At 43.9% G+C, this 10948-nt stretch overlaps 1 protein-coding gene across 4 annotated transcripts in view; it reads right to left on the bottom strand.

The window, feature by feature from the left end:
• Positions 1–10948, bottom strand: part of LOC127911372 (RNA binding protein fox-1 homolog 3-like) — a 1085108-nt gene that overhangs the window by 106682 nt on the left and 967478 nt on the right. For all 4 annotated transcript variants that reach the window (XM_052477708.1, XM_052477709.1, XM_052477707.1 and 1 more), the window contains one exon: positions 6938–7084. In XM_052477708.1, the coding sequence (XP_052333668.1) occupies positions 6938–7084 (147 nt within the window). The remainder of the gene's footprint in view (positions 1–6937; positions 7085–10948) is intronic.

Here is a 10948-nt window from a genome sequence, read left to right as displayed (position 1 = left end):
GGCATCAAGGGGAGACTACAATAGAAGCTTTAGCTGTCCTATCTATCCCCTTCTGATACCATTACTGCTCATATGTTCATCTCTACACTCATTTGTTATTGTAAATTACATGGATGAGTTATAATTGCACACAATCTGAAAGGCCAAATGGTGGAAGATCCGAGAAAGCGGGATGGAATGGAGCCTTATGGAATAGAATGTCAGTAGCTTCCGACTGACATGATTCCCTGTTCTGTTGGAATGCTGCTGCGGCATGATGGAAGGATGGGGGCTCTACCTGGAAGGCTGCTGCAGCATGATGGAAGGATGGGGGCTCTACCTGGAAGGCTGCGGCTTCTAGAAGAGGTGATTAGGTAGATGAAGGAAGGTATCATTAAAAGTCCATTAGCGAACCCCTGATGTACGTCTCGCTTCTCGAGAGAAACACACACACAGATATACAGGAGCTCTGCCCACGCACACACACACACACACACACACACACACACACACACACACACACACACACACACACACACACACACACACACACACACACCTGGGCCAAGGGTGTGTGTGTCTGGGGGGAGGTGTGTGTGTGATGTACAGTAAGGACTTGTTTAAGAGCCACTCTGGGACTGGGATGGAAAGAACCCTCTTTGGTGTGTATTTGTGTGTTTGTGTGTGTGTGTGTGTGTGTGGTGTGTGTGTGTGTGTGTATGTCTGTGTGTGTGTGTATGCTACAGTAAGGATTCATTTTAGACCCTACCTCCAGGAGAGTGACTGTAAGGACCCTCTTGCGGCTGGCTCTCTAAGTGCCTGGTTATTAATTAAACATAGCGACGGCACTGGGGACATTATATTAGCCTGTTTCTCTCAGTGTGGTGCAAAATGAACAGGCTTCTGAAGCGACTGGGGCACAGCTGGTGTCTAGTGGAAGCCATCCCGGCTCTCTGTGTCATGCTGTATACAAGTGCTCCTTGGAAATCGGAATTAACAAAGGTTTTCAGGAACTGACTTGGGACAAAACCTCATTGATACTGTATCCCTGAAGCATGGTGTTTTGTAATTTGTCATTTGTAATCTCATATTTCAGATCATTCCAAGATATGAAAGCAAAAACAGCATTCTGGAGTTTCCCTGTCCAATAGTTTAGGAGTTTCCCTGTTGAATAGTTTAGGAGTTTCCCTGTCGGATAGTTTAGGAGTTTCCCTGTCCAATAGTTTAGGAGTTTCCCTGTCCAATAGTTTAGGAGTTTCCCTGTCCAATAGTTTAGGAGTTTCCCTGTCCAATATTTTAGGAGTTTCCCTGTCCAATAGTTTAGGAGTTTCCCTGTTGGATAGTTTAGGAGTTTCCCTGTCCAATAGTTTAGGAGTTTCCCTGTCCAATATTTTAGGAGTTTCCCTGTCCAATAGTTTAGGAGTTTCCCTGTCCAATAGTTGAGGAGTTTCCCTGTTGGATAGTTTAGGAGTTTCCCTGTTGGATAGTTTAGGAGTTTCCCTGTTGAATAGTTTAGGAGTTTCCCTGTTGGATAGTTTAGGAGTTTCCCTGTCCAATAGTTGAGGAGTTTCCCTGTTGGATAGTTTAGGAGTTTCCCTGTTGGATAGTTGAGGAGTTTCCCTGTTGGATAGTTTAGGAGTTTCCCTGTCCAATAGTTTATGAGTTTCCCTGTTGGATAGTTTAGGAGTTTCCATGTTGGATAGTTTAGGAGTTTCCCTGTCCAATAGTTTAGGAGTTTCCCTGTTGGATAGTTTAGGAGTTTCCCTGTTGGATAGTTTAGGAGTTTCCCTGTCCAATAGTTTAGGAGTTTCCCTGTTGGATAGTTTAGGAGTTTCCCTGTTGGATAGTTGAGGAGTTTCCCTGTCCAATAGTTTAGGAGTTTCCCTGTCCAATAGTTTAGGAGTTTCCCTGTCGGATAGTTTAGGAGTTTCCCTGTCGGATAGTTTAGGAGTTTCCCTGTCCAATAGTTTAGGAGTTTCCCTGTCCAATAGTTTAGGAGTTTCCCTGTTGGATAGTTTAGGAGTTTCCCTGTCCAATAGTTTAGGAGTTTCCCTGTCCAATAGTTTAGGAGTTTCCCTGTCCAATAGTTTTGGAGTTTCCCTGTCCAATAGTTTAGGAGTTTCCCTGTCGGATAGTTTAGGAGTTTCCCTGTCCAATAGTTTAGGAGTTTCCCTGTCCGATAGTTTAGGAGTTTCCCTGTCCAATAGTTTAGGAGTTTCCCTGTCCAATAGTTTAGGAGTTTCCCTGTCGGATAGTTTAGGAGTTTCCCTGTCCAATAGTTTTGGAGTTTCCCTGTCCAATAGTTTAGGAGTTTCCCTGTTGGATAGTTTAGGAGTTTCCCTGTCGGATAGTTTAGGAGTTTCCCTGTCCAATAGTTTTGGAGTTTCCCTGTCGGATAGTTTAGGAGTTTCCCTGTCCAATAGTTTAGGAGTTTCCCTGTCCAATAGTTTTGGAGTTTCCCTGTCCAATAGTTTAGGAGTTTCTGATATTCTGAGAGAGCTATCTAATTCTTTAATGGTAAAGGAGGCCGCAATGCATGCAGGGAGGTCTCAAGCCCTCTGTGATATATTTGAGGTAAGCGTTGGGATCTGTTCCAAAAGGCACCCTATTCCATATATAGTACATTACTTTAGACCTGGGCCCGATTCCCTATATAGTGCATTACTTTAGACCTGGGCCCTATTCCCTATATAGTGCATTACTTTAGACCTGGGCCCTATTCCCTATATAGTGCATTACTTTAGACCTGGGCCCTATTCCCTATATAGTACATAACTTTAGACCTGGGCCCTATTCCCTATATAGTACATTACTTTAGACCTGGGCCCTATTCCCTATATAGTGCATTACTTTAGACCTGGGCCCTATTCCCTATATAGTGCATTACTTTAGACCTGGGCCCTATTCCCTATGTAGTGCACAACTTTTGACTAGGGCCCTATTCCCTATATAGTGCATTACTTTAGACCAGGGCCCTATTCCCTATATAGTGCATTACTTTAGACCTGGGCCCTATTCCCTATATAGTACATTACTTTAGACCTGGGCCCTATTCCCTATATAGTACATTACTTTAGACCTGGGCCCTATTCCCTATGTAGTGCACAACTTTTTACTAGGGCCCTATTCCCTATGTAGTGCACAACTTTTTACTAGGGCCCTATTCCCTATGTAGTGCACAACTTTTTACTAGGGCCCTATTCCCTATGTAGTGCACAACTTTTTACTAGGGCCCATATGCATTTGGTTGAAAGTAGTTAGGTTAAATTTTAAATGTAAAACAAAAACTCAAATAGTTTTCCATTTGGGACACGTCGTTGTGAGAGAATTGAATCCGTGAAATGGTGCTTTGAATCCCAATTACCAGTCTACCATTAAGCCCTCACACTCATCGCTTTAATTTCCTCCTAAATGTGTTTCTCTAATTATGAATTAAAATAAAATAATGTTGGCTAATGAAACCATTTAGTTTTTTCTTTGTATTCATTTCTCTTTATGTGCGTCTGTACAGTAGCACCCGACGACACAGCTAAGAGTTCTTCTGAGAGCTTCATTTTATTCCTGATGAGGACCTAAATTGTCACAATAAGGACCATTAAAAGGAAGCTTTCAATTGTTGTGTTCCCCTGATTATAACCTCCTCGTGTGTTGCAATGCCTCGCCATTGCTTGGCTTTCTCTATAATGTTCCAATATCCCCTTTCTGCTATAATGGAAAGAAATTCCATTTAATATAATATCTGGCTATTGCCTTTGTTTGCATTGTGGTGGTGCTCAAACGGAGTCTTAATGGCACATTGAGCCAGTCGCTCATTGCTGCATTTAAAGGCAATGGGAGAGAGTGGCACTGGAGCCCATTGTGGGGATGGCAAAGCCCTGATGGAATCTGGGCCGCAGTGCTTCAGCTCTGCCCACAACGATCAATCCTTGAGACTGGACCATCGACAAAGAGGAGGAGGGTGTGTGTGTGTGTGTGTGGACTCTGACAAGATGACATGTCCCTCGTATCCTGTCCCACCACCCTGGAGACAATTGAACAACCACAACTAACTAACTAACCAAACTGCTCAACTGCCTTGTCTGTGACTGAAGTATCGAACCAAAAAAAAAAAAAAGTAACTTTTCAAGCCTTAACTTTCCTGTGAAACTGATTGGACAGTTTGAGTTTCCAAGTGCCTAAAGTACAACACAAAAAAGGGCAAAAAATGTGACTTTGTTTGGACTTGTCCGAGCCCGGTCCTCCTCTTCAGGGTCTGTGTCAGTGTAGTCCTTCAGACAACAGGGTAAGACGCATTCTGAGCATCGCTGATTGTAGTGAATTCTCCCAGATTGTCTGTCTCTTCCAATCCCTCGCTCCTCTCTGCTCTCTCAGTGTCTCTGGTTAATTGTGGTGCAGAACTCAGTGCCTTGGAGACTTCATTAAGTGACCGGGGAGTGTTACTGGGGAGTTAGAGTACCAGGTTTCTCTCTCTCTCTCACACACACACACACACACACACACACACACACACACACACACACACACACACACACACACACACACACACACACACACACACACACACACACACACACACACACACACACACACACACACACACACACACACACACACACACACACACACACACACACACACACACACACACACACACACACACCAAATCTGTCCCTGACTGGATCCTGTCACCCTAGACACACCTAATGAGGATAAAGTCCTTTTTAACCACAGTGCTGAGGAACACCATTAATCGTGTCTCCATTGCGGGACCCTTCCATCTCCTCTACCTCTCCCCACATCAAGGCCTCCGATTCTGGGCACGGCCACGGGGACAGGCACTGCTCGCCATGGAACAAAGTCCTGGTCGAAAGGGAGCAAATGTTCGGCTCCATTTGAGAACCAGGAGACGGGAGAAATGTCCAGCCTGTTATGGTTTTAAATGTTACAGCGTAGTAGACTATATGTATTGGTTGCCATTAGTAACACTGTACTGTATAAAGAGAGGTATTGTAACAAGCTGTAGAGCAACAAACACCATGGGTTGATCTTTCTCTCTCTCTCTGCATGTGGTTTGTTTATGTTCTCGCTCGCTCTGTCGTTCTTTCTTCTACTTCTACTTCTACATTATCTCCCTTCTGTGTACTCCCCGTCTCTCTGTTTCTTCTACTCACATTATCTCCCATCTCTCTGTTTCTTCTACTCACACTATCTCCCTTCTGTGTACTCCCCGTCTCTCTGTTTCTTCTACTCACACTATATCCCTTCTCTCTGTTTCTTCTACTCACATTATATCCCATCTCTCTGTTTCTTCTACTCACATTATCTCCCTTCTGTGTACTCCCCTTCTCTCTGTTTCTTCTTATCATCTAACATTATGTGGGAGTGAGAAGCTTACTGACTCTGCTCTATGGGGACTTCTTGGTAATTTTGTTGCCATTTTAAACAACAGGACTGAGTTGCAATAGTTGGTACTCCAACTTATTTTCGTTATTTAACTCGGCAAGTCAGTTAAGAACAAATTCTTATTTACAATGACGGCCTACCGGGTAACAGTGGGTTTAACTTCCTTGTTCAACGCTCTAACCACTAGGCTATCTGCCGCCCCAAGCAGTGGGTAGTTAGGAGTGGGTAGTTAGGAGTGGGTACATAGGAGTGGGTAGTTAGGAGTGGGTAGTTAGGAGTGGGTAGTTAGGAGTGGGTAGTTAGGAGTGGGTAGTTAGGAGTGGGTAGTTAGGAGTGGGTAGATAGGAGTGGGTAGTTAGGGGTGGGTAGTTAGGAGTGGGTAGTTAGGAGTGGGTAGTTAGGAGTGGGTACATAGGGGTGGGTAGTTAGGAGTGGGTAGTTAGGAGTGGGTAGTTAGGAGTGGGTAGTTAGGAGTGGGTACTTAGGAGTGGGTAGTTAGGAGTGGGTACTTAGGAGTGGGTACTTAGGAGTGGGTAGTTAGGAGTGGGTAGTTAGGAGTGGGTACTTAGGAGTGGGTAGTTAGGAGTGGGTAGTTAGGAGTGGGTACATAGGGGTGGGTACATAGGGGTGGGTAGTTAGGAGTGGATACTTAGGAGTGAATACAAGATGCCTATTGGGCTGTAAGGCCAGAAGTGAAGTAAACAGCCTGAGACCAACAGGGTTAGAGATCTATAGAACGGGCCAGTCCTAAATTCCTCCAGGAACAAAAAGGATTAAATAAGTAAGAACAAGTTGCCGCAAACAACTGCTACAGGGTCAGATGTTAACTTCTTCCTTTCACAAAGCATAGAATAAAACTACATTTCTAGAATCATACTGTAATTCTAGAACATTCCTGTGATTGAACAGTGTTCTGTTCTGAGAACTGCTACAGGGTCAGATGTTAACTTCGTCCTTTCACAAAGCAGAGAATAAAACTACATTTCTAGAATCATACTGTAATTCTAGAACATTCCTGTGATTGAACAGTGTTCTGTTCTGAGAACTGCTACAGCGTGAACAGTCTTGGGAATTCAAACAGGCCTTGTGACATGTCCTCTCTCTCTCTCTCTCTCCAAGGAGTGGTTAAGGACGACGGCCCTATAGAGGTCCAGGAGATGAAAAATTCACATCTGTCCCTAATTTGAGGAGGAGAGGGTATGTAGAGGTTAGAAGGTGAATCATTTAGGCCCCCTCTCTAAAAGGTGGGACGGGGCCCATACATCTTTAATGGGGGACAGGACGATCTCTAAAGTGACACTTGATGTACCTGCAGAGCTAAGACACAAAACACAAGCAGGGGAGAATGGGATGCTTGAAACATGGTCGACTCAACACTGGTGTTATAAAGGTCTGTGTGTTCTGAACACTGAGGACACGACTGGTATGTAGACCAACAGCGTTACTATAGTTGTCCTGTGTGCAGGGAAACCTTGGTGTTGTACGGGTGAAGTTAGGTGTTTGTGATGCTTTCTCGGCTTCAGCTGAGCCTGATTTCTCACAGCTAGCTACTCACCCCAAACATTTGCCTGAGGTCTGGGTCTCTGAACCGGAAAGGGATGTTGGAGACGTGTAACCGTTTGGGCTGCTGCTTCTCTGACGAATCACACTGCTGCAGGTGGAGCTGATGGGAAACCTCCGTCTGCGCAACCTCGTCTGCCTGCTGCAGGGAAACACAGGCCACAACCCGACAAACATTAGTTCCTAGCTAAACAAACATCTTAATCTTGGTTATTGTAAAAAAAATATATAAAAAAAAGATTAACGGATAGGGTGGAGGTAGAGGAGAGTTTCAGGATCACTGAGGGAGACAGAAAGGAAAGGAAGATCAATCAAGTCTGAAAGGGATTGACAGAAAGAGAGAAAGATTGATTGAGAGAGAAAGATTGAGTGAGTGTGAGAGGGATATGATTCTCCACTAGGTATGACTCACACTGTTTTCCCCTGAAACGCGATGGTTTTAAATAATAAAGACATATTTCATGTTAAATGTGCCTCTGTTGTTCTAAGAGTGTGTGAATAATGTTGTAGACTGCATCACAAACGGCACCCTACTCCTCTCTGGGACCTGTTCAATTAGTGCACTAAAAGAGAGAGAGAGAGAAAGTGAGACAGAGAGAGAGACAGAGAGAGAGAGAGAGAGAAAGTGAGACAGAGAGAGAGACAGAGAGAGAGACAGAGAGAGAGAGAGAGAGAGAGAGAGAGAGAGAGAGAGAGAGAGAGAGAGAGAGAAAGAGAAAGAGGGAGAGACAAAACGAGAGAGAGAGACAGAGAGAGAGACAGAGAGAGAGAGAGAGAGAGAGAGAGAAAGAAAGAGAGAGGGGAGAGAAAAAGAGAGAAAGAGGGGAGAGAGCGAGGGACACACTCTAGTCCTCCTCTCCTCCCCCAGAACCCATGTGATCATCTGTCCATTACGGGCAGAAAGTGGCAGCGATGCTCTCCAGGTCGCCGGGAGTGATGGCCCTTTCAGGTGTCGCCGTGACAACCGCCATTTACTTCATTGTTATCAGAGTAACCGTGACGACGGGGATCCCTGTTACCAACACCCGGGTGACCACTCTAAACTGGTCCTGAGATAAGACAGACACACGGCCCCCTGGGAAACGGAGTTCAATTGAGAGGTACCAGTGGTGACTAGTGGCACTTCAAATCAGCTCATAGTGATAGCTTGAAACATGGTTTCTTTAAAACCTTTTCTTTCTCTCCATTAAAGGTATTAATCCTCCCCCACCAGCCTCCTCTGAAGGACCTTCCCTGGGTACCAGTCTGTTTAGCTAACATTCCAGTCCTTGTACATGCCAATTATGTTTCGCGTGACAGGAGGGGCAAGGAGTAGGATAACAGCTAAACAGACTGGTACCCAGACTGTCCTCATCCCCTATCACATATTAACTACCAATTCAGAATGTGGGTTAATCCTACCACATATTAACTACCAATTCAGAATGTTGGTTAATCCTACCACATATTAACTACCAATTCAGAATGTTGGTTAATCCTACCACATATTAACTACCAATTCAGAATGTTGGTTAATCCTACCACATATTAACTACCAATTCAGAATGTTGGTTAATCCTACCACATATTAACTACCAATTCAGAATGTTGGTTAATCCTACCACATATTAACTACCAATTCAGAATGTTGGTTAATCCTACCACATATTAACTACCAATTCAGAATGTGGGTTAATCCTACCACATATTAACTACCAATTCAGAATGTTGGTTAATCCTACCACATATTAACCTCTCTGAACCACCCATACCGGATCCGGGATAATTATCATCAGCAACGCTGAATAGCATAGCGCCACAGTCAAATAATATTACTAGAAAATATTCATATTCATGAAATCACAAGTGCAATATTGCAAAACACAGTTTAGCCTTTTGTTAATCCACCTGTCGTCTCAAATTATGCTTTACCGCGAAAGCAATACAAGTTTATCGATCGCTCGACAAAACAATAAGTACACTTAGCATCAGGTAACTTGGTCACGACAATCAGAAAAGCAATCAAATTAATCGTTTACCTTTGATCTTCGGATGTTTTCACTCACGAGACTCCCAGATAGACAACAAATGTTCCTTTTGTTCTATAAAGATATTTCTTATATCCAAATACCTCCGTTAGTTTGGTGCGTCATGCCCAGGAATTCACCGGAAAGAGCGGTCACAACAACGCAGACAATAATTCCAAATTATATCCGTAATGTCCACAGAAATGTCAGACGTTTTTTATAATCAATCCTCAGGGTGTTTTTCAAATATCTATTTGATAATATATCAACCGGGACAGTTGGCTTTCCACTAGGACCGGGAGTAACAATGGCCGCCTTTCTCTTTTGCGCACAATTCAATCTGAGAGCCCCCACCTATCCACTTACACAAGGTGGTCGTTCACGCTCATTCTTCAAAATAAAAGCCTGAAACTATGTCTGAAGACTGTTGACACCTTGAGGAAGCGATAGGAAAAGGAATCTGGTTTATATCCCTTTAATTGGAGCAAAGGGAGGCTATGGAACATGGAGTTTTCAAAATAGAAGCCACTTCCTGGTTTGATTTTTCTCAGGGTTTCGCCTGCAATATCAGTTCTGTTATACTCAGACAATATTTTGACCGTTTTGGAAACTTTAGAGTTTTCTATCCTAATCTGTCAAATATATGCATATTCTAGCATCTGGTCCTGAGAAATAGGCTGTTTACTTTGGGAACGTTATTTTTCCATAACATAAAAATAGTGCCCCCTAGCTTCATATTAACTACCAATTCAGAATGCGGGTTAATCCTACCACATATTAACTACCAATTCAGAATGTTGGTTAATCCTATCAGATGGTAAACGTGCCATTATCAGGGAGAGAGAGAGAGAAAGAGAGAGAGAGAGATAGAGGGGGAGAGAGAGACAGATAGAGGGGGAGAGAGAGAAATATATGAACGAGAGGAGGAGAGAGAGACAGATAGAGGGGGAGAGAGAGACAGATAGAGGGGGAGAGAGAGACAGAGAGGGGGAGAGAGAGAAATATATGAACGAGAGGAGGAGAGAGAGACAGATAGAGGGGGAGAGAGAGACAGATAGAGGGGGAGAGAGAGACAGATAGAGGGGGACAGAGAGACAGATAGAGGGGGAGAGAGAGACAGATAGAGGGGGAGAGAGAGACAGATAGAGGGGGAGAGAGAGTCAGATAGCTATATAGAGGGGGAGAGAGAGAAATATATGAAAGAGAGGAGGTGAGAGAGAGACAAATAGAGGGGGAGAGAGATAAATATATGAACGAGAGGAGAGAGAGAGACAGACAGAGGGGGAGAGAGAGAAATATATGAAAGAGAGGAGGAGAGAGAGAGACAGACAGATAGAGCGGGAGAGAGAGAAATACATGAAAGAATGGAGAGAGAGAGAGAGAAAGATTGAGGGGGAGAGAGAGAAATATATGAAAGAGAGGAGGAGAGAGAGAGACAGACAAAGGAAAAGAGAGAGAGAGAGATAGAGAGGGAGAGCGAGAGAGAGAGGGAGGTAAAAAAGAGCGTAACTGATAATTGAGGTCTATCCCGATTCTTGCCTGTGTGTGTGTGCGTGTGTGTTTGGAGCCATGACAGATACTCTGTAGCAGGGGTAGGCAACAGGCGGCTTGTGGGCCAAAACCAACCCTCAATAATGTTTTTGGTGGCCCCAAACATTTTTGGGGGGAAAAAAGCCCATAAAATCAACATTAATTAAGCAAAAAATGACTTTAATCTGTTCCCAAATATTCCCACGAAAAATCCAGACGTGATCGTGTCTCAATGTTGTCAAGGTATGATATTATTGTTATTTTTAAATACAATCTGGTTTAGGGATTATTTGTGATCAATTTGCACTGTATTAAATACTATAATTATATTGTAAACTCCCCAACCATCCGCTCCGACAAAAGTCGTCCCGTGGCTGAATCTAGTTGCCTACCCCTACCCTATGGGCTGTTAGTCCTGCCCCTTTACATTACCAAGGGAGAGGTGTGAGAGGAGGGTGAGAGAGGGGACA

The sequence above is a fragment of the Oncorhynchus keta genome, chromosome 24 (genome assembly GCF_023373465.1).
Source record: "Oncorhynchus keta strain PuntledgeMale-10-30-2019 chromosome 24, Oket_V2, whole genome shotgun sequence".
Classification (NCBI taxonomy): Eukaryota; Metazoa; Chordata; class Actinopteri; order Salmoniformes; family Salmonidae; genus Oncorhynchus; species Oncorhynchus keta.
Note: the sequence above shows the minus strand (reverse complement) of the source record. Positions and strands in the feature narration are given on the sequence as shown.